At 36.4% G+C, this 19,493-nt stretch overlaps 1 protein-coding gene across 1 annotated transcript; it reads left to right on the top strand.

Moving 5' to 3' along the window:
• Positions 1 to 12,525: 12,525 nt before the first annotated feature.
• LOC100767401 (olfactory receptor 7G2) lies at positions 12,526 to 13,506 on the top strand. The gene has a single exon (XM_027411626.1). The coding sequence runs from the start codon at positions 12,526 to 12,528 to the stop codon at positions 13,504 to 13,506; it is 981 nt and encodes a 326-aa protein (XP_027267427.1).
• The last annotated feature ends 5,987 nt before the right edge of the window (positions 13,507 to 19,493 follow it).

Genomic DNA, 19,493 nt, shown 5'->3' with positions numbered 1-19,493 from the left:
GCTCTTCTGCAACATTGGGGCATCCATCTTCACCCTAAAGACCTAGCACCTCTAACAGACTTTCATGTGAAGCAGGATCTTCTGAAGGACTCCCCAACCTTGTCTTGACAAGGTTTGTAGTAACTCTTTTTGGTATACTGTTTGTCTAATTTGGACAGCATACTGTCAGCAGGTGAGGCAAGGACACTTTCATTCCCAGTGTATTACTTTTGTCGTAAAGTACTTAAACTCCATATGGCCTTTCTTCGATGCCCATCATCTTCTCTGAAGCAGACATGTCTCATTGTTGTAAAAAATACCTATGTTATTAAAACATTTGAAATACCACATTCTGTAGATCTCTGAAGCATTTAAAGACAACCTGTCTTTCTAAAACATATGTTTGTTTGACCATGAAAACATACCTAGATCTGACCTACTGCTGCCAGACCCTTCCTGACACCTAATCCCACAGAGAGACTTGGAGGCAGAACAAAGCACCCAGCTTCATTGGCTGCCATTCCAGTCTTGCCCCTCCACCCTCGGGTAGAGAGATGAGTCCCTGTGTCTCTTCTAGCTCACCTCCCCCTCTTAGAGTTCCCTGACCAACAGCCACCAGACCCTTCCTGCCACTGAACCTCACAGAGGGACCTGGAGGCAGAACAAAGCAGCCAGCTTTATGGGCCACCATTGGGGTCTTGCCCCTCCACCATCTGGTTGAAAGATAGAGACAGAGAAAGAGAGATAGAGAGAGGAGAGGATAGACCACCAGGAGAGGAAGGGACCTCACCTATACCCACTGGAAGAAGAGATGGGAAGACTACAGTATATGAACACATCCAAGCTGGCCAGTGGTGGCACACACCCTGAATGCCAGCCCTGGAGAGGCAGAGGCAGGCACATCTTTGTGAGTTCAAGACTAGCCTGGTCTACAAAAGCTAGTTCCAGGACATCCTCCAAAGCCACAAAGAAACCCTGTGCCAGAAAAAAAAAAGAACACATCCAACAACAAGAAGACTTATATGACACTAACAGAGTCTAGAGACACAACACCAGCAAGACCTGAAGATCCCGACACAGATGAAACACAAGACAATGACCTTAAAAACAACCTCATGTACATGATAGAAGCACTCAAAGAGGATATGAGAAAAATCCCTAAAGAAATGGAAGAAAAACAAAAAATGCAAGAAATCAACAAATCTCTTAAAGAAAGCAAGGAAAGCCAATAATAATAATAAAAAAACAATCAAACAGATGAGGGCAACAATTCAAAAAATTCAAGACCTGAAAACTGAAATAGAGATAATAAAGAAGACACAAACTGAGGGAATGCTGGGAATAGAAAAGCTGGGTAAATGATCAGGAACTACAGATGCAAGTATTACCAACAGAATACAAGAGATGGAAGACAAAAATCACAGGCATTGAATAAAATATAGGAAATAGATACATTGACCAAAGAAAATGTTAAATCCAACAAATCTTTAACACAAAATATTCAGGAAATATGGGACACTGTGAGAAGTCCAAACCTAAGAATAATAGGTGTAAAAGAAGGTGAAGATATACAGCTCAAAGATACAGAAAACATATTCAACAAAATCATAGAAGAAAACTTCCTCAATCTGAAAAAGGTCATGCCTATGAAAGTACAAGAAGCTTACTGAACACCAAATAGACTGGACCAAAATAAAGTCTTCTCACCACATAATAATCAAAACACCAAGCATACAAAATAAAGAAATAATATTAAAAGCAGTGAAGGAAAAAGGCCAAGTAACATATAAAGGGAGACCTATTAGAATTACACCTGACTTTTCCATGGAAACTCTGAAAGCCAGAAAGTTCCTGGATAGATGTTCTACAAACATTAAGTGACCACAGATTCCAGCCCAAAATACTATACCCAGTAAAATTCTCAATCACTGCAGATGGAGAAAACAAGATATTACATGATAAACCCAGATTTATACAATACATATCCACAAATCCAGCCCTACAGAAAGTTCTGGAAGAAAAACTCCAACCAAGGAAGTTAATTAAACTTACATTAACATAGGCAATAGGTAATCTCACTGTACCAAAAGCCAGAAATAGGTGAAAAACTCACACACAATACCACCACCAAAACAAATCCAAAACAAACAAGAATCAAAAATTAATGGTCATTAACATTCCTCAATATCAATGGTCTTAACTCATTTATAAGAGACACAGGAAAACAGAATGAATATGAAGACAGAATCCATCCTTCTACTACATACAAGAAACACACCTTGTCTTCAAAGACAGACATTACCTCAGAGTTAAGGGTAGAGAAAAGATTTTCCAATCAAATGTACCTACATAGCAAGCAGGTGTAGCTTTCCTAATATTTAAAAAATTAGACTTCAATTTAAAATTAATCAAAAGAGATGAAGAAGGTCATTTCATATTCATCACAGGAAAAATCCAACACAATGAAGTCTCAATTCTGAACATTTATGCCCCAATACAAAGGTAACCACACTCATAAAAGAAACATTATGAAAACTCAAATCAGACATAAAACCTCACACTCTTACAGTGGGAGACTTCAACACCCCAATCTCACCACTGGACAGGACTACCAGAGAGAAACTTGGGTTTAACAGACATCTATATAACATTCCATTCAAAAAAATAATATATGTTCTTCTTAGTGCCACATGGAACCTTCTCCAAAATCAACCACATGCTTGGCAATAAAGCAAACCTCAAGAGACAAAAAAAAATGGAATAAACCCATGTATCTTATCGGACCACCATGGCTTAAAATTAGAATTCAACAACACAAATTACAGAATACCCACATACTCATGGAAATTTAACAATACTCAAGTTCATCACTCCTGGATAAAGGAAGAAATAAAGAAAGAAATCAAAGACTTCCTAGAATTCATTGAAAATGAAACCTTTGGGACACTCTGAAAGCAGTTCTAAAAGGAAATATCATAGCTCTAAGAGCCTACATGAAAGTACTAGAGAATAGCTACAGTAGAGAATTAACAGAACACCTGAAAGCTCTAGAACAAAAAGAAGGAAACTCACCCAGGAGGACTAGATGCCAGGAAATAATCAAATTGAGAGCTGAAATCAATAAAGTAGAAACAAAGACAACAATACAAAGAATCAATGAAATGTAGAGTTGGTTCTTTGAGAAAATTAACAGGATAGATAAACCAAAAGGAAGAGAGAGAACATGCAAATTAACAAAAACAGAAATGAAAAGGGAAATGTAACAACAGACTTTGGAGAAGTCCAGAGAATCATCAGGTCATACTTTGAAAACATGTACTCCAGAAAATTGGAAAATATAAAGGAAACAGACAATTTTCTGGATACATATCACTTACCAAATATTAATTCAAGAACAGAAAAACAATTTAAAAGATCTATAACCCCAGATGAAATAGAAACAGTCATCAAGTTTTCCAAAGAAAATACTCCAGGACCAGATGGTTTCAGCACAGAATTCTACCCAAAATTTAAAGAGAGCTAATACCAATACTCTTCAAATTATTCCACATAATAGAAACAGAAGGATAATTGCCAAAATCTTTTTACAATGCTACAATTACCAAACCACACAAAGACACAACTAAGATAGAGAACTATAGACCAATATCCATCATAAATATTGATGTAAAAATACACAGTAAAATACTGGAAAATAAAATCCAAGATCACATAATACACCATGTATGATCAAGTAGGCTTCATCCCAGGGATGCAGGGATGATTCAACATACAAAAATCCATCAATGTAATCCACCATATAAACAGACCAAGAGAAAGAAAAACAACATGATCATCTCACTAGATGCTGAAAAAGCCTTTGACAAAATCCAACACCCATTCATGATAAGTTCTTGGAGAGATCATGGATAACAGGAACATAACTAAACATAATAAAGTCAATATACAGCAAACCAACAGCCAACATCAAACTAAATGGAGAGAAACTCAAGGCAAGGTTGTTCACTCTTTCCATATCTCTTCAATATTGTACGTGAAGTGCTAGCTGGAGCAATAAGACAACAAAAGGAGATGAAAGAGAAAAATAGGAAAGGAAGAAGTAAAACTTTCTCTATTTGCTGATGTTATGATCATCTACATTAGTGACCCACAGAATTCTACCAGGGAACTCCTAAAGCTGATAAACACCTTCAGCAAAGTGGCAGGATACAAGATTAACTAAAAAAATAAGTAGCCCTAATATATACAGATTATAAATGGGTTGAGAAAGAAATCAGAGAAACATCACCCTTTACAGTTGCCACAAACAACATAAAATACCTTGGGTAATAGTAAAAAAAAGTGAAAGACCCATATCATAAGAATTTTGAGTCTTTAAAGAAAGAAATTAAAGAGAATACCAGAAAATGGAAGAATCTCCCATGTTCTTGTATAGGTAGGATCAACATAGTAAAAATGTCAATCTTGCCAAAAGCAATCTACAGATTCAATGCAATCCCTATCACAATACTAGAACAATTCTTCACAGACCTTGAAAGAACAATTCTCACCTTTATATGGAAAAACAAAAGACTCAGGATAGCCAAAACAACTTTGTACAACAAAGGAACATCTGAAGGCATCACCATCTTATTTCAAGCTCTATTATAGAGCTATAGTCATGAAAACAACTTGGTATTGGCACAAAAATAGACAGGCAGACCAATGAAATTGAATTGAAAACCCGGATATTAAGCCATACATCTATAAACACCTGATTTTTGACAAAGAAGCTAAAATTATACAAGGGAAAAATGAAAGCATCTTCAACAAATGGTGCTGGTGTAACTGGATGCTGGCATGTAGAAGACTACAGATAGATCCATATCTATCAACAAGCACAAAACTTAATTCCAAATGGATCAAATACATCAACATAAATCCAGCCACACTGAATCTCTTAGAAGAGATGGTGTGTGGTAATTTACCAGTGAATTGTTACAGGAGACTGCTTCCTGAACATAACACCAGTCATACAGACATTGAGATTGACAATTAATAAATGGGACCTCCTGAAACTAAGAAGCTTCTGTAAGGCAAAGGACACAGTCAACAAGACAAAATGGCAGCCCACAGAATGGGAAGAGACATTCACCAACCCCACATCTGACAGAGGGCTGATCTCCAAAATATACAAAGAACTCAAGAAGCTAGTCTCCAAAACACCAAACAACCCAATTAAAAAGTGGGAGGTTGAGAGGGTTAGTGGGAGGAAGGGGGAAGAATGGAGGGTGAAGGAGCCAGAATTGACTTATGAAGCAAACTTATTTCTAATTTAAATTAAAAAATAATATTTAATATAAAAAATATACATAATGTGACTAGAAATTTGATTGTAATAGGTGACTAATTATTAACCTGCATTTCCTTATTTTACTCAGTAATAATAACTTTCAAGGTCTATAAACTTGCATTACATTGTTAAGTGAGCTTTATAGGTAGAATAACTTGAACAATATTAGAAATATATGTGTAATATGCCTTAACAAATTATTCCCAATTTGTATCAATATACAATATTTTTATATGATATACAGAAGTCCAATCCAATGAAAAATATTTAAAACTGTTAGTTGCTTTTTAAAAGTACATTCAATAATCTACCTTTTCATCTTATCCTATTTATATCCTCTTTTTTTTTCCAAAACAAGAACCTTGAATCTAATCCCTTTTGTTCAACTTTCTTCTTGGCTATAACCAACAACATTTTGTAACCAGTCTCCCTAGACAATGACAAATATTCATAACCCAATGCATGAATAAAAGCTACCAACCTTACCTCTTGGGAATGTGGGCATCATGTTACTTCTTGCTATCATTGGGTGATGGCATCTTTAGGAGATTCTGAAAAGAAAATTTTGGGTTAACTGTCAAGTTGTATTATTTTTGCCCAGTCTTGTCTTGTCTTTGCCCAAGCCTTGACTTGTCTCAAGTCCTGACTAGAATAGTCTGTGAGGCTGGATCATCTCAGCTGGCATCCTTGAAACTGTTCTGAGAAGTAGATATTTAGCTGTTTTTTCCTCATCTTTGTGGTATTATGCTAGTCCTTTTGAAATTGTCATCTGTGGGTTCCATCTGCTTTTTGTTTGTTTATTTGTTTGTTTTGTTTTTCAAGACACAGTTTCTCTGTTTTAGTAGTCCTAGCTGTCCTGAAACTCACTTTGTAAACCAGGTTGGTTTTGACCTCAGTGAGATCTGCTTCTCAAGTGGTGATATTAACGGCATGTGTGGCCTCTGCCCAGCTTGGATTCATCTTCTTTATTTTGGAGACATCATTGATCACATTAAGCTGGATTACTTCTTGTCTTGGTAATTTTTAATGGGTAGTTCTCTATTCTTTGGATGCTTATTTCTCCAAAGGTCTTAAATTCCTCAAGATAGTTGTTTTCATTTTCCTCAAAAAGACAAAAACAAAACCCTTTCCTCACCCTAACTTTGGGGAGGTTCCTAATCTACTGTTTATCAATTTGATTTATGGTTTCTCCTGAAATTTTTGTTTTAGTTCCTAGAGCTCTTCTATCATCCAGAGCAGTGTTGTTTTCTTAAATAGATATTAGGTTCTGTAATTGCTCTGGGTAGGTGTTTTCTCCACTGTGGCAGCAATGGACTGAACTGAATTTGGCATGAGGGCTTTCAAGAGGCTCCTTAAGGCATTACTCAAGGCATTACTCAAGGCATTACTCAAGGCAAAGTATTGCCTTAATAATTTCTTGTTGACATGCATTGCTTGATCCAATGCTTGCATTGGAGAAACCTTTTGTGTCATCCAGAAGGGAGGAGCATAATGTTTGGTTTATATTTCCAGAAACACCCTGTTTATAATCTCTTTTCAGGTGACCTAGTCTGCCACAATTAAAACATTTGACATTTCAATTTTTTAAAACCTCTTGAAATCAACTGTCCTATACATGTGTCAAGTCTGTGCTGTGGTTGAAGATTAGGCAGTTATTGTTATAGTATTTCATAGTTATGATAAAAAGTAAATAAGGTACAAAAGTTTGGTTTTATCAAGTTAGCATACATAATGGAGTATTTTCTTTGAATTTGGCAAAACTAATGGATTAGAGATTTTGATAATTGTTCTTTTGTATATAATTTTATAGTCTTAGAAATGAAAGTTTTTTTCTTTTTATTAAGACAAAAGGGGGGAAATGTTGTGGAATATGTGTACAGCATGTAAAAGTGTATTGCTGTGATTGGTGTAATAAAAAGCTGAATGGCCAATCACTAGGCAAGAAGTAGAGGTGGGTCTTCCAGACAGACAAGTAAGACTTCCAGACAGTAAGAGGATGAATCAAGACATGTGAGGAATAAGCCAGGAGACACAAAGAAGCAGAAGGTATCATAGGGAAGAGGGGTAACACCATGTAATGCAACAAACATTAAGTAAATGTGTTAATTTAGGTTATAAGAGCTGGTTAGGAGCAAGCCTAAGCCATAGCCTGAGCTTTCATAATTAATAAGATGTGTCTGTTTTATTATTTGTGTGGGTGGCCCAATGGAAAGTCTGACTCCATATTTATAGCTCTCTTTGAATTTTCTTTTCATTGAAAATAGTCTACTAGGCAAATCCTAGATTCTATCTTCAGACATTCCTAACCATGCTTCTATTCTGCCATTAGGAATGATAATGTATACTCTGTGTTATTGTGTATTGGAAATGTTTAATTTGCTTTTTGATTTTTCAGAGGGTTGCAAATGAGAGAATTTCTTGATTGTCAGAAGATACTTTGCAATATTAAACTGTGTTGAGATAGAAAGACAATGATTAATTTTGGTGATTTACTACATGTATTTTTATGTTACCATGCCATCACAATTCTATGGGGGCCAGGGAATGGAATGCAGTGGTTTAAATGAGAATTACCCCCATAGGCACAAATATTTGGTAGAATTTTTTAGTAAAGATAAGGATGCTTAGCCTCCTTCAGGAAGTGGCAAATGTTTAGAGATTTATAAAGAATTGAGGCATGTTCACTGATTTGTCTATACCTCAAAATTGTAGATAAGGATACAAGCTCTGAGCTGCTCTTCTAACTATGCATTTTTGTTCCATCAAGGGCTCTGACTCTCTGAAACTGTGAGCCCCAAATTGAATGTTCTCTTTTACATGCTTCCTTGATAATGGTATTTTTATCACAGTAACATAAATGTAACTAAGAATTTTAGAATTAGGAGACCATGAGTGTTATATAATTTGGAGTTTAACTTGTAAGTCTGTTAAATTAAGAGTAATTATTGTTACATTTAATTATTTGTTAGTGTCTCTTTGGGGATATCTATTCATGAGTCTACATGACTGTAGAAGTGAAAGGCCTTGGATTCCCTGGATTTGGGTTATACATAATGGTGAACAATATGATGTGCTTTCTTTAAACTGAATTTAATTTCTCTGTAAAATCAACATTTACTCTTATCTACTTATCCACCTCTCCTGCCCAGAAATATTTTCATTGTCTAGGTATTATATCTGTTTAACTTCTTCCAATAGACAGGTAGCTTTGCTGCCTGCCATGTTGCCCTAACTCATAGAGTCCAAATGCAATTTGATCTGTTGCCCATACACTGAAACTGAAACCACAAGCACAGACCTCTTTCCTTCTTTGATGCTGCATTCATAAGTGGATATTAAGTGTAAACTGCAGGATAACTATACTACAATCCACAGACTGAGAGTGCCTTGATAACAAGGATGACCCAAGGGGGAGGGGACACATGGATCTCCCAGGGAAGGGGAAATAGAGGATATCCCTGGTGGAAGTGGGGCAGGTGGACATGGGAATTAGAGAATTGTGGGTGGGCAGATGGAGAAAAAGCTTATAAAATTTACTAGAAAGGAGGGCTGTACAGAGTATGGTAGAAGTCTAATACAAGAGAAACTTCCATGAGTCTACAAGGATGGCCACAGCTAAGAATCCTGGCAGCTGTGTATACATAACCTGCATGGACATGCCCTGTGATCAGATTGGTGACTAATCTGGTTGTCATCAGAGAGCCTTCATCCAGTGACTGATGGGAACAGTTTCAGAGACCCATGGCCAAGCATGGGCTGAGCTTGGGAAGTCCTGCTGATTTGACATAGGAGGGATTCTATGAGACAAGGTGGTCAGGGACATCAGAGGAAAGTCCACAGAAATGGCTAATCTTGTTCATGGGAATTCATAGACTCTGAACCAACAACCAGGGAGCCTGTAAGAGAGCTACCTATGCCCTATACTTATATGTGACAGTTGTACTGCTTGGTCTATTTTGGGGAATCACAGCAATTGGAGCAGGGGTTGTCCCTGGTGCTTTGGCTATCTCTATGAAATCTATCCCTCATTTTGGATTGCCTTGTTGAGCTTGATTACAGGGGATGTGTTTGGTCTTAAGGATTGATGCCCTTGGTAGGCCTGTTCTTTCAGATGAGACAAGCTGGAGGGGTGGATGGAGAGGACAGATGGGAGGTTGGGAGAGGGGTTGGGAAGAAAGGAGAAGGCAAAATTTTAAGTTTTCTTGAAATTATCTCTCTCTATATATGCATATATGTTATATTATTTTAAATTACAAATTACTACATTTCTATAAACCTTTTTATTTTTATTTTGGGTCATATGGATTCAAATTTAACTATACATAACTGCTTATAATGCAATGAATTAAATAAATAAACTGAAGATGGGGACTCAGAAAATATCCACTGACCCTCTGTGATATACTATTACTATTATTATTTATATAAAATGCTTGAATTGAATTAAAATTAACTGAATTACATTTTAATTATACATTTATGTATCACAAATTTAGAAAATAGAGAAAGCCATAAATATAGATGCAGTGGGTACACATATTAGAATTTGAGGTATGGAAATGATTTAATTAAATTATTCATTTATGGAATTCTCAAAATTAAAATACAAAGTTAAGTAAAGACAAGTTAGAATACCTATATCTCTAAATCTCAAACCAGGTCCAGATGATGAAGAAGACATTGCTCAAAACCAAGACAGAAGGGTGGGATCGGGTTAGTGAAAAGAAGCTCACATGTGAGCATAGGTGAAGACATGTAAGAAGAAGCAGGATGCTTAAAGTGGATGGTTAAATAACTTGTCTCCATGGATAAAGAAATCACTTGAGTTTGTCATACCTTCTAGAGTATTGGTCTTCATGGATTTAAACATCTCTGTGGTCCACAACACAATACCAAAGGTTGTCTAATGAGATGCTTTTTATATTGAGTCCCTTTGGACATAGTAGCTGTAAATCTGATTTTACATCATGACTCATGAGGATTGCCCCAGTCATAAAATGTATTTTTGTATGCACTAAGCGTGTTTGTTTTTAACAAAAAATTCGGAGTCTCACAAAGAGGTGCTGCCCTTTCTGACAATACACAATCTGTGAGCTGCCAAAACCAGATTATTTGACTATTCTCCATTCTACAATGATGATAGCAAGGTAATTCTGTATACTGGTAGCTTCTAATTTCTTATATGTGAACCTTTGAGGAAAATGCATGCTGAAGAAGATAAGCAATATGAAGTTCCCCAGAGAGAATTTAGTGATGGTTTCCATTGTCTCTGGAAAACAAGAACTTAATTGGTGAATTTACAATATAAAAAACTGTAGTTAAACATTTCATTATGGTTAAGATTAATAAAATAGGACTGAAAATGTCAATTTCAATTAAAATTTACAGTAAAAAAGCAGCTAATCATGGTATGGTGGCATACATGTGAGACAGAGGGAGACAGATTTCTGATAGATCAAGGCCAGTCTAGACTACAGGGAAAGTTCTAGGACAGCAAAGGTTGTTGTTATACAGAGACACCCTATCTTGAAACACCCTTGCCTAAAAGAGAAAAGAAAAAGAAGGCTAATAATTGTAATATATTTTACTTGATAATACACATAAAATACTTTCTTAGGTTTGATGAGCAATACCTATACAGAAAATACCAGAATCTTAACTTCCTTAGGCTTTCTCTGTTGGCATGCACTTATAAATCTAATTCATTTTATTATGAATTTATTTTACTTGTATAATATAACACTGATAACTTCTTCATGACCAGGGTTCCCATGCTAAAAAATGAACCCATTGTTCACTGCCCATAAAACTCACAGAATTTGAAATCTTGGACCTCTTTACAACTTTCATTCTTTGATAGGAAGATACCACATAGTATAATGATGGCAGAAAAAGACCTAACTGAAAAAACATGAGTGAGAGTTTTTTATGTTGAACTTTTTTTCAAGGTAGTTTATATGTGCTTATTTATTGGTTCAATTCCAGGCACCTATAAGATTTCAACATATTAAGAGATTTCAAGGCTGGGCAGTGGTGGCACATGCCTTTAATCCCAGCACTCTGGAGGCAGAAGCAGAAAGGTATCTGTGAGTTGGAAGCCAGCCTGGTCTACAAAGATACACAGAGAAACTCTGTGTCATAAAACCAAAAAAGAGAGCAATTTCAAAGCAAGCATGTACAGTAGTTTTGAGTCAGACAGAATAAATAATTTCAAAATCATAAATTATTTTTGGTGAGTGATCACTTTATTATCTCCGTAATGAAGGGATCCAAGTTAAAATGTCTAATGCTTTTCTTTTTTCTATGTTTATCAAATGTGTGTACCAACAAACTCTTTATATTCTCCTGTGCATCTTTCCTTATGATGTTGAAATTTTCTTCCCATTTAGATTTTTCTATTGATCAATAAGCAAGTCTACTGCTGTTCATGAAAAATATACTTACTGAGGATGATCCTGATTTAATGATTTCAAATTATGTTTCTGTCTTCTTTTTTAGTTTTTGGTAGTTTGGTTTGTTTTGGTTTTTTTCATACTGGAACTCTGTAGATCAGGATGGCCTACAATTTAGAGAACTTCATGTCTCTGACTCCAAAGCATTGAGATTAAAGGCAGGTACCATGAAACAAAGCATGTTCTGTTTTTAATACTGATTAAATTTGTTCTTTGACAATGTCATATATTTACATAATGTATCAGTTTACTTTAACCTCCATACTTTCTCTCTCCTTTCCGTGTATTTGCCAATCTCTTATAAATACTATTTTCCATATGAAGGAAGATTAAAATTCCTAAATATACACTGTTACATTGGCATTATCTCTAATGATTTTGAAAAAATAATGAAAAATTGATACTAAAACAGTACTTGGCTGAGAATTTGTTTGAAAGTAAAAAGGTGGAACAGAGTGGAAAGGACACACCTGAATGAGTAGAGGAAAACATCTCTTCCTCAGGCAAAATAGAAGAAGTAGTGATGGATGGATTAGCAGACATATAGATTTCATTATTGCCTTGGGATTACAATATACTAAAATGAAATTGTCTATATCTGTAACTGTATGAGTAAAATATGTGATACCTTGTTGGGGTATAGATTTTTTTACCCCCAGTATTTGAAGATTAATACATGTAGCAATTCACTTTGTATTTATAACTGTATATAACAATATTAGGTGAGGATAACATTGCTGACACTCTGAATCCATACATTTGATGGCAATATCTCCATATTTATTCATATTCATCAGTATCACAGAATACAGAAATCAATCATCTCCTTCAGAATTCTTTCTTCTGGGATTGACAGATGATCCAGAACTACAGCTCCTCCTCTTTGGCCTCTTCCTATGCATGTACCTAGTCACAGTGCTTGGAAACCTGCTCATTATCATGGCTGTCAGTTTTGACTCTCACCTCCATACCCCCATGTACTTCTTCCTCTCTAACTTATCTTTCACTGATATCTGCCTCATTACCAGCACAGTCCCCAGGGTGCTGTTGAATATCCAGAGACAGAACAAAGCCATCAGTTACATAGATTGCCTTACACAGCTATACTTTGTTGATTTTCTTGGTGGAATGGAGAACTTTCTTCTTGCAGCAATGGCTTATGATCGCTATGCAGCCATCTGCCATCCACTTAGATACACAGTCATCATGAATCCAAGCATCTGCATTCTGCTGACTTTGTTATCCTTGTTTGTGAGTATAGTGGATGCCCTAATCCACAGTCTGCTGTTGTTGAGACTGTCCTTCTGCACAGATCTGGAAATTCCCCACTTCTTCTGTGAACTTGCTCATGTCATCAAGCTGTCCTGTTCTGACACACTCATCAATAACATAATGATATACTTGGCAGTTTGCATATTTGGTGGCCTTCCATTTGGGGGCATCGTTTTATCTTATGTTCAAATTGTTTCCTCAATTTTGAAAAATCCTTCAATGAGAGGTAGTTATAAAGTCCTTTCCACCTGTGGGTCTCACTTGTCTGTTGTTTCCTTGTTTTATGGCACAGTGTTTGGTGTCTACATCAGCTCTGCAGTGACTGACTCTCCCAGGAAGACCGCAGTGGCTTCCATGTTGTACACTGTGGTACCTCAGATGTTTAATCCCTTTATCTACAGTCTGAGGAACAAAGAAATGAAAGAAGCCTTGAGCAAACTAAGTGGTGGGATTGTGTTACAGTATATGTAAATCAGCTGTAGTCACCTTTGAAAACTAGCTTCTATCTCAACGCATGAAAAGTCCCCCTTAGAATTATATTCTGTTCACATTACTACTGATGCATTAAAAATAACCATGTTGTAATTTCTGAGGCCTATTGCTGACAAATTTTGTTCTTGTTAAATACCAGCCTATAAAATTGATAGATTAGTTAATATTATTAAATTTAATGAGATTAATTATTTTTCAAAACACATCTATTAATATCTCTCAAATCATTGTAGGACATTGAAATTCTAGCAGTAATATAGTATAACAAACAAAACCGTGTTTATGTCAAGAACTTTGGATGTAGGAAATTTATTGGAACAGAGGCTATGTTTTCAACTGTTCCTTCAAAAATTGACCTCTTCCAGGGACTCATCCTTTTCCATAACACAGGTCATATAGGCAAATTCAAGTGTCACATTCGAACATGATATCTGATATATGCTAAATTGCTAGGATGACATGTTGATATAAGATTCTTGAAGCAGTTGTAGAAGTATGAAGGATATACTTCTACAGATATGATCAAAATATAGACATTAAAACCTCACAATTATTAAATATATTTTAAAATACCAACATTTTATTCTAACCAACATAGTTGTCACAATGACATTTCTTTAAGCTCAGCTCTTGCAATATTTTTACAATATTTTATTGATTAAATTTTAATTGACAAATTTTTAAAGGTCATCATTAGGGAAGAATGTACCTTTTAATGAAATAAATTATGTTACTTAAAATAAGGCCAGAAATTGTCACAATGATCGGAGGTTTTTCTGTATTATAAATGAAGAACTATATATTTTAGATAGGGGGATATGAATAATAAAAAGATTTTGTGATGTGATCATGCTTTGAATAATGTATGCTTGAGTGTGGAAGTCTTGGAGAAATTGAGACACAGCTACATAAATATAAGTTCTTGATGGCTGAAGTTACTGGTTGATTCCTAATATTTTCTCATATTGTCCTGTGAATCTCATTTTTAAGATTAATATATTTATTTTAGGCACACAGAATTTAAGCTTATAAATATGCATTTGGCATCTAAGACTCAAACTCACTACAGTAAAACAATTCCACACATTTTAGAATCATCCCTGCTCAGAAATCTATCACATCTTATTGGTTATCAGTGTTTACACCTACTTTTAATGAACTGTAATTTGGGGAGGACAGATTGAAACAGGGTTTCTTTGTGTAGCTTTAGCTTTCATGGAACTAGCTCTGTATATGAGGCTGTCCTTGAACTATTGATCTGGAATTTAATGGTATGTGTTGATTTTAAATATGAGTTTCCCAGCAATCAGTCTTGGGACCAAGAGCTCTCCCTTGTTGAGGTCAGCTGTTTCTGTGGGTTTCACCAGCCTGGTCTTGACCCATCCATATATATATATATATATATATATATATATATATAGAGAGAGAGAGAGAGAGAGAGAGAGCCTTTTTAATGACTGCTTCTATTTCATTAAGGTTTATATTTTGTTTAAGTTGCTTATATAATCTTTTGTCCCCTCTTTTATTTAAATTAGAAACAATCTTGTTTTACAGGTCAATCACAGTTCCCTCTCCCTGATCCCCTATCTCATCCCATTTCTGCTCCCCATGGTGGATGAGACCTTCCATGCAGGAATCTTTAAAGTCTCTCATATCATTTGGAGCAGGGCCTAGTCCCACCCCATGTGTCTATGCTGAAAGAGTATCCTTCTATGTGGAATGGGCTAACAAATTCCATTTGTACAGTAGGGATAAATACTGGACTACTACCAGAGGACCATAGACTGCCCAGGCCTCCAAATTTATACCCAGGTTCAGGGGATCTGGGTTGGTCATCTGTTTCTGAGGGTTTCTCCAGCAGGTCTTGACCTCTTTGCTCATCACTCCTCCTCTGCAACTGGATTCCAGGAATTCACTGTGTGTGTCTGCCTCTACTTCCATCAGCTACTGGATGAAGGCTCTATGATGGCATATAAGGCAGCAATCAATCTTGTTATAGGGGAAAGGCATTTAAGGTACCCTCTCCACTATTGCTTAGATTCTTAATTGTGGTCATCCTTGTAGATCTCTGAACATTCCCTAGTTCCATATTTCTCTTTAAACCTATAATGACTCCCTTTATTATGGTATCTCTTTTCTTGATCTCACTTATTCTTCATCTTCCTGCTCCCTCATGTCCTCCTCTCCCTGCCTCCTTTCCCCTTCTCTTTCTCCTAACTTCCTCTCCCCTCCCTCCATACTCCAAATTTGCTCATGAGATCTTGTCCCTTTCCCCTTCTCCACGGCACCATGTATGTCTCACTTGGGTCCTCCTTGCTTCCTAGCATTTCTGGTGGTGTGGATTGGAGGCTGGTAATCCATTTGTCTATGTCTAATATCCATATGAGAGTGAGTACATACCATGTCTGTCTTTTTGTGACTGGGTTACCTCACTCAGGATGATTTCTTCCAGGTCCATTCATTTGCCTGGGAATTTCAAGATTCCATTGCTATTTTTTCACTGAGTAGTACTCCATTGTGTAAATGTCCCACAGTAGCCAATTTTAAGGAGCACTTTGGCCCAAAGTGCTTAGTTGTATTGAAAAGTATGTGACCCAAATAAAATAATACATATGACAGAATAAAAAGGAAAGTTATTCAATCTAATTACAAACTAAAAAGGCAATTATCACTTTTAAATAATTTGCATTAGTATGGATTCTTGTACATTGATACAAATTTAAGTTTGTTTTTGCTACACTATATATATGCTTCAACTTCTGTTTAAGATATTTTTGTATATTGATAAAAATTTAAAATTGTTTTTGTTTGTTTCTTCTTCCATTTAAAATATTTTGAATATTGTTATAATTTTGAGGTTATTGTCATTATACTGTGCATATGTTTCCATTTTTGCTTAGGTATTACCTATATAGCTCATACTTATGCCACTTGTTTATTGATACAGTGTGAAGTTTTAGTTCTTAAAAGCTATATAAAAAAATGGAACCTAGGGGAACAATACAAAGAATCAATATAACAAAGAATTACTTCTTCGAGAAAATCAACAAGATAGACAGACCTTTATCCAAACTTACCAAACAACAAAGAGTTAACATGCAAATTAATAAAATAAGGAATGAAAAGGGGGACATAACAAAAGACACAGAGGAAATCCAGAGAATCATCAAGTCATACTTTGAAAACCTATATTCCTCAAAATTTGAAAATCTAAAGGAAATGGACAATTTTCTGGACAGATTTCACATACCAAAATTAAATCAAGAACAGATAAGCAACTTAAAGAGACCTATAACCCCTAATGAAATTGAAGGAGTCATCAGAAGTCTCCCAACCAAAAAAAGCCCAGGGCCAGATGGCTTCAGTGCAGAATTCTACCAGAAATTCGAAGTACAACTAATACCAATTCTCCTCAAAGTATTCCACACAATAGAAGCAGAAGGGTCATTACCAAACTCTTTTTATGAGGCTTCAATAACCTTGATACCCAAGCCACACAGAGACACAACTAAGAAAGAGAACTACAGACCAATATCCCTTATGAACATTGATGCAAAATTCTCAATAAAATACTGGCAAATCGAATCGAAGAACACATCAGAGAAATCATCCATCGCTATCAAGTGGGCTTCATCCCAGGGATGCAAGGATGGTTCAAAATACAAAAATCCATCAATGTAATCCACCATATAAACAGACTGAGGAAAAAAAAAAACACATGATCATCTCACTAGATGCCAAGAAAGCCTTTGACAAAATCCAACACCCCTTCATGATAAAGGTCTTGGAGAAATCAGGAATAACAGGATCACATCTCAACATAATAAAAGCAATATACAGCAAGACAACAGCCAACATCAAATTAAATGGAGAGAAACTCAATGCAATTCCTCTAAAATCAGGAACAAGACAAGGCTGTCCACTCTCTCAATACCTCTTCATTATTGTACTTGAAGTTCTAGCTAGAGCAATAAGACAACAAAAGAGATCAAGGGAATACAAACTGGAAAGGAAGAAGTCAAACACTCACTATTTGCAGATGATATGATAGTCTACAGAAGTGACCTGAAAAACTCTTCCAGTGAACTCCTACAGCTGATAAACACCTTCAGGAAAGTGTTATTAATTCAAAAAAATCTGTAGCCCTACTATATACCGATGACACATTGGTGGAGAAAGAAATAAGAGAAAAATCACTGTTTACAATTGCCACAAACAATATAAAATACCTTGGGGTAACACTAACCAAAAAAGTGAAAGATCTGTACTCTAAGAATTTTGAGTCTCTAAAGAAAGAAATTAAAGAAGATACCAGAAAATAGAAAATCTTCCATGTTCTTGGAGAGGTAGGATCAACATAGTAAAAAATGGAAATCTTGTCAAAAGCAATCTACAGATTCAATGCAATCCCCATCAAAATCCCAACACAATTCTTCACTGACTTTGAAAGAACAATTCTCAACTTTATATGGAGAAACAAAAGACCCAAGATAGCCAAAACAACCCATGTTCTGGAGGCATAACCAACCTTGACTTCAAGCTCTATTATAGAGTTATAGTGCTTAAAACAGCTTGGTATTGGCACAAAAATAGACAGGTAGAACAATGGAATAGAGTTGAAAATCCTGATATTGACCCACACACCTACAGACACCTGATTTTTTTTCCTTTAAAAATTTTTTTATTAGTTCAAGTTAGGGAACAAGCTTGTTTCAAATGTAAGTCCCTTCTCCCTCTCCTTCCCCTCACCCAAATCCCTCCTCTCCCACCCCCAACCTACCCCTTACCGCATCCACCCACCACTCCCCAGGCAGTGTAGGGCCCACAACAGGGGCTCTGCAGAGTCCACCAAATCTTCCTGTGCTGGGCTTGGGCCCTTCCCCATGTGTCTAGGGCCAGAGTGTCTCCCTACATGTGGGATGGGCTCTCAAAGTCCCTTCTTACACCAGGGAAAAATACTAATCCACTACTAGAGGCTCCCTGGAGTGCAGAGGCCTCCTTATTGACATCCCTGTTCAGGGGTCTGGATCAGTCTTGTACTGGCCTCCCAAACAGCATCTGGGGTCGATGTGATCTCCCTTGTATTTCTGTGGCCAAGTATTTCTGTGGGTTTCTCCAACCTGGTACAGACCCCTTCGATCTTCATTCCTCCCTCTCTTCAACTAAATTCCAGATTTCAGCTCATTGTATTTCTGTGGATGTCTGTCTCTGCTTCCATCAGCCACTGGATGAGGGCTCTAGGATAGCATAAAGAGTAGTCATCAATCTCATTTTAGGGGAAGGGCTTTTAGGTTATCCTCTCCACCATTGCCTGGATTGTCAGATTGTGTCATCCTTGTAGGTCTCTGGAGATCTCTCTAGTTCCAGATCTCTTCTTGGACCTATAGTGGCTCCCTCTGATATGGTAACTCTCATCCTGCTCTCTCTTCTCTATTCTTCCCCCCAACTGAATATTTCTGCTCCATTTCCACTCCTCTACTACTCTTCTCTTGCTCTTATTGTGGCAGCTCCTTCTCCCTTACCCTCATGCTCCCAATTAGCTCAGGAGTTCATGCCTCTTCCCTTTCCTGGGGTCCATTTATCCCTTAGAGTCCTTCATGTTTCCTAGTTTCTTTGTTGAAGAGGATTATAAGCAGGTAATCTTTTGCTCTATGTCTAAAATTCATATATGAGTGAGTACATACCATGTTTGTTTTTTTGTGACTGGGTTACCTCACTCAGGATGGTTTCTTCTAGTTCTATCCATTTACCTGCAAATTTCAAGATTCCATTGCTTTTCTCTGATGATTAGCACTCCATTGTATAAATGTACCACATTTTCTCTATCCATTCTTCAGTTGAGGGGCATCTAGGTTGCTTCCAGGTTCTGGCTATTACAAACAATGCTGCTATGACCATGGTTGAACATATGTCCTTGTTATATGAACATGCACTATTTGGGTATATGCCCAAGAGAGGAATGGCTG

The sequence above is a fragment of the Cricetulus griseus genome, chromosome 4, assembly GCF_003668045.3.
Source record: "Cricetulus griseus strain 17A/GY chromosome 4, alternate assembly CriGri-PICRH-1.0, whole genome shotgun sequence".
NCBI lineage: Eukaryota > Metazoa > Chordata > Mammalia > Rodentia > Cricetidae > Cricetulus > Cricetulus griseus.
The sequence above is the reverse complement of the archived record's forward strand: the minus strand, read 5'-3'. Positions and strand labels throughout refer to the sequence as shown.

What these genes read in the sequence shown, in the direction of transcription:
- LOC100767401 (XM_027411626.1), top strand. Translation starts at nt 12,526, where the DNA reads ATGGCAATATCTCCATATTTATTCATATTCATCAGTATCACAGAATAC.